We start from the raw sequence: 4,757 nt of genomic DNA on the forward strand, positions 1-4,757 counted from the left end.
GTATGTATGTATTTATATATTTATCCGCATATATATATATATATATATATATATATTATATATATACATGTATATGTATATGTATATATGTTCCATGTACATGAATATATACATATATATGTATATGTATATATATATATATATATGTATGTATGTATATGTATATGTAGTGTATATGTATACAAATGTATATATGTATGTATAAGTATATATATGTATATGTATATATGTGTTTGCGTGTGTGTGTGCGAGTGCGTGTGCGTGTGCGTGTGCGTTTGCGTTTGCGTATATGTATATATATATATATATGTGTGTGTGTGTGTGCGTGAATTTGTATTTGTCAGTCAGTGACGCAGGGGTAGACTATCGGGCCCGTTAAACGCTAAGTTGTGGGGTTCCTATCTGTTTGACAATCGTAGCTATACAAAGCTCACACGTTATACTTATGTCTACTGTTTGTAGCGGCTGAATACAAAGTTGTGATATCACCTCTGGCCACACTGCTCGTAGTGCTGATGTTGGATTACACTATGGCCTCGCCGCGGTGTGTTTTTGTGCCATTGGAATGAGTAGTACCATCGGGAATTCCCGTCCGCTTGTGAAATATATCTGTCAGCTTATTGCTGACATCAAACCCTGCAAACCCTAAAACACAGACAAGAACCCCGAAACCTAAAAAACCCTCCCTAAAATCTAGCTCTGGGGCGTCCTGCTGACATTCGCGTACGCAGTAGCGTCATTTGGTAGGCTAACACACACACGATGCAACACACCTGCCACGCACACTGTGCAGGTACTCAAGGCCTGGCTGCCGCGAAAAGAAGCGCTGTCCGAACTCAAGACGATCACGGACCACCCCAAACTCACATTTGGCCCAGAGATGCACACGCTCCTGCAGAAACTCGCGAAGGTGTGGGTGGGGGAGTGTGTACAAGGCCGCCCACCCTCGCTATCAGTGTAGTGTATTGGCTGGATGAATGCTGGTGTATTGTGTGGATGCGAGAGATACGAGCCGTGGTAGATGTATATATATACATATATGTATATCACAATATATATATATGTCTGTGTCTGTGTCTGTGTATGTGTATGTGTATGTGTATGTGTATGTGTCTGTGTCTGTGACTGTGACTGTGTCTGTGCATGACGAAACGCAATGTATAGGTATAATTTAGGTATAAATATACACACGGACCCACCAGGGACAACAACTGGACGTGTACGGACTACTGAATGGCCTGGTGAAACGTGTGTCTCAGTCTTCTCCCAGTATTCCAGATCACATATCCGTGTTCAGTTGAACCTGCAGCCTCCCTTATATTCCTATCTGCGCGTACATAGCCATGCGATTGGCTGGTAGAGGCTCTCATACACTTATGTACAACCTGCATGACTACCACCCATACGCACACCCTGCATGACTACCCACTCTACAGCTTATCCTGGATGTCAACGTGCACGTGTGCATCGAAGCAGCAGGCTGCATAGCCCACATCGCCAACGGAACAAAGGCGCAGTTCGGTACACAAGCGATACATGTTCTACCACCCATACTCAAGCGTATGAAAGAGAAGAAAGCAACCGTCCTCACAGCCCTAAATGAAGCTGCCAAGGCTGTCCTGAAGACAGTGAGTTTGGACTCGATCGCACCCGAATTGCTGCCGTTTATCACGGATAAGAACCCGTCGATACGGAAGGAAACGCTTGTGGTGACTGCGTTTGCGATCACACAGACCACTCTGAAGATTCTCAACAAGTCACTGATCAAACAACTGGCAGAGCTGATTATCAAGGTACTGCGGTGGGGTGTACGTATCACTCGACTTAAAAGTAAATAGTAGCACGTGATGAGTGGGGAGGTGTTTGTGTGTTGGGGTAAATGGATGTGTTGGTGTGGGTGTTGTGTCAAAAGTGTCGAACTGTACAAAACGCGTCAGGATTTAGTTTGCAAATCGTACACCTGTTCATTTTTTAGTAAGCAAGTGGTACACCTGTTTTTATTTATTTATATATATATATATTTATATGTATATCTATCTATAATATCTATATCTATATATATATATATATATTGATATATATATATATATATATATATATATATGATACATATTATTTATATATATATATCGTGAACAGGAAATTCATGCAAGTTAGACAAACAATTATTTTAATGGTAAGGTTATCAAGAGTTGGTGAAAGATTAGTGTAAAATTCTGGACCCAGATATATATATTAATAATGTGTCAATGTAAATATTGGTTCTCAGAATTTGATAATTTCAAATGTCAATAATTTTCTACTCCAAAGTTCGATACTACGGTTCCTAGGGCCCTACGCCGATCACAATATATATATATATATGTGTGTGTGCATATGTGTGCGTGTGTGTGTGCATATATATATATACATATACATATACATATATATATATATAAGTGTGTGTATGTATGTATATGTCTGTCTATGTATATATATATATATATATATATATATTATATATATATATATATAGTGTGTGTGTGTGTATGTATGTATGTATGTATGTATGTATGTATGTATGTATGTATGTATGTATGTAGATATATGTATGTATGTGTGTATGTATATAGATATAGGTATGTATATATATGTGTGTGTGTATATATAGATACCTAACCCTGTCCTTTACCCCACACAGGTAACATCAGACAGCGCGGCTCCTGTGCGTGAGGCAGCGTACGAGGCTTTGGGTGCAATGCAGCGAGTGGCGGGTGACCGGCCCATGGCCCCGTACCTCAGCGATCTGGACAAACTCAAACAGGACAAAATCAAAGACTATTGCGATAAGTGTACAGGTGAGTGGGAGTGTGCGATAAGGCTATGGGTTTTGGACAAAACTGAAATAGGACAACGTCCAGCACCAATGTTATTGGTGCACGGGTGAGTGGGAGTGTGTGATAAACCTAGAGGTTTTGCCCGGACAAAATCATGCACTGCTGCAACAGTACACGGGTGTGTGAGTGTGAGTGGGTGTGCGTGGTGAATAAGGTCTTTGGTGTATATGTGTTGCAACAGTACACAGGTGTGTGAGAGTGTGTGATGATTGCTAGTACTATTGGTTAATATTTATTTCCTTATCTGACATGTATGTGTTGATACATATCCACCTATCTGTCATACATACTGAGCTAATATGTGTTACTTTATCTAACATTTGCAATGTGTTTAAACATATTCACCCATCTGCCATTTGTATTGAGTAAATATGTATTACTCAATCTGACGTGTATAATATGTTAATACGTATTCACCTATCTGTCATTTGTAGGTGTCAAATCGTCGGCTAATGCGAGTCGGCCGGTTGCCCCGCGAGAGCCCATTAAAGCCACTCCCGCTGTTGCATCGAAAGTAAGTGTGTGTAATGGCTGATATGGTTAATGATAGTAATTGGCAATGGAAAGAAGCACTGAGTTATAAATGTGGTAGTGTGACTTGTATCAATGTTTTGGTTTCTATCTCTCGCTCGTGCGATATATGCTTCTTGCAGACTTGTGCTTGTAAAGGGCTTCTCGAGGGTGTGAGATTTTTTTTCTCTTGTTGGCGTGTGATATGGACATTCTTCTCCTCTGCATCTCATCACCCGTTCGCTTCGTTGCCGATGTGTTTGTGTCCTATCACTTAACCGCACGCTTGTAGTCCATGCTGTTGTGCTGCTCTCCTCCATTCTCGCCTTAATCTTTGCGGTTTCATGGTCATGTCTGGTTTCAATTAGTGTGAGTGTGCGTTAATGTGTGGATTGTCCTGTCCACCTCAGCAGAAAGCTATACCTACCAAAGACCCACCTGCAATGCCAGCTCCAGCAGAGACCAAGACAGCCGCTGCTCCTAAGGGAAGAGTAGCTGCACCACCGGTATGTTCTACGCACGCAACATTTGGTATGTACTGTTATATATATATATTTATATATATATATATATATGTATGTATGTATGTATGTGTGTGTGTGTATGTGGAGGTGTGTGGGTGGATATATATGCGCAGTGTCTCCATAGTTTTTGTAACAGACATGTATGCATACGAAAATTCATCTACTAGGATGTAGTTCAAACACACTACTTCACACAGTTGAAAAACGATATAGGGAAGAGCCTGCTAGAGTGCAAAATAGCCACACTTCAGGTCCACTCATGTGTGTATAGCCTCTCCTGCAACGCCACTGTGCGTGTAAGTAACTTTGACTGGTATCTCAGTCGTATGTGTTCTTCTGTCAGCTGTAGTTCACTTATTACCATTCTTCTGTCATATCGCCTGTTGTTGCAGTGGTAAGGTCAAACAAGCGCTGCGCATGCGGTCCTCAACGTACTGGACTCGCTATGTTATATTCATAAATAAGATGTTCTATTTATAAATCAGATGTTCTATTTATAAATACGATGTTCTATTTATAAATACGATGTTCTATCTATAAATACGATGTTCCATCTATAGATACGTACTATGTATTTATAAATAAATTACGAGTCCGCACACACACCTCGACCCACATACTCGCCAATGCACGGTGCTTGTGTAATGTTCAGAAAATCGGCGCCACTCCAGTACACACTGTTCTCGCCAATTAAATTTCCGATATGTATATGTATATGCATATGTGTATGCATATGCATATGCATATGTATATGTATATGTGTGTGTATGTATATGTAGATGTATATGTATATGTGTGTGTATGTGTGTATGTATGTGTATGTGTTTGTACCATTCTGAGTCGGAGA

General features: G+C 40.3%; 1 protein-coding gene across 1 annotated transcript; it reads left to right on the plus strand.

Annotated features, from left to right (window-relative positions):
* Nucleotides 1-793: 793 nt before the first annotated feature.
* SARC_01677 (hypothetical protein) lies at nucleotides 794-4,308 on the plus strand (the record flags this gene model as incomplete). Its single annotated transcript, XM_014304578.1, has 6 exons — nucleotides 794-910; nucleotides 1,437-1,793; nucleotides 2,681-2,837; nucleotides 3,311-3,390; nucleotides 3,800-3,892; nucleotides 4,303-4,308. Exons 1-6 carry the CDS (start codon nucleotides 881-883, stop codon nucleotides 4,306-4,308), a joined length of 723 nt encoding a protein of 240 aa, XP_014160053.1. The 5' UTR covers nucleotides 794-880.
* Nucleotides 4,309-4,757: the final 449 nt, after the last annotated feature.

This window comes from Sphaeroforma arctica (assembly GCF_001186125.1).
Source record: "Sphaeroforma arctica JP610 unplaced genomic scaffold supercont1.69, whole genome shotgun sequence".
In the NCBI taxonomy this organism is placed as follows: Eukaryota; class Ichthyosporea; order Ichthyophonida; genus Sphaeroforma; species Sphaeroforma arctica.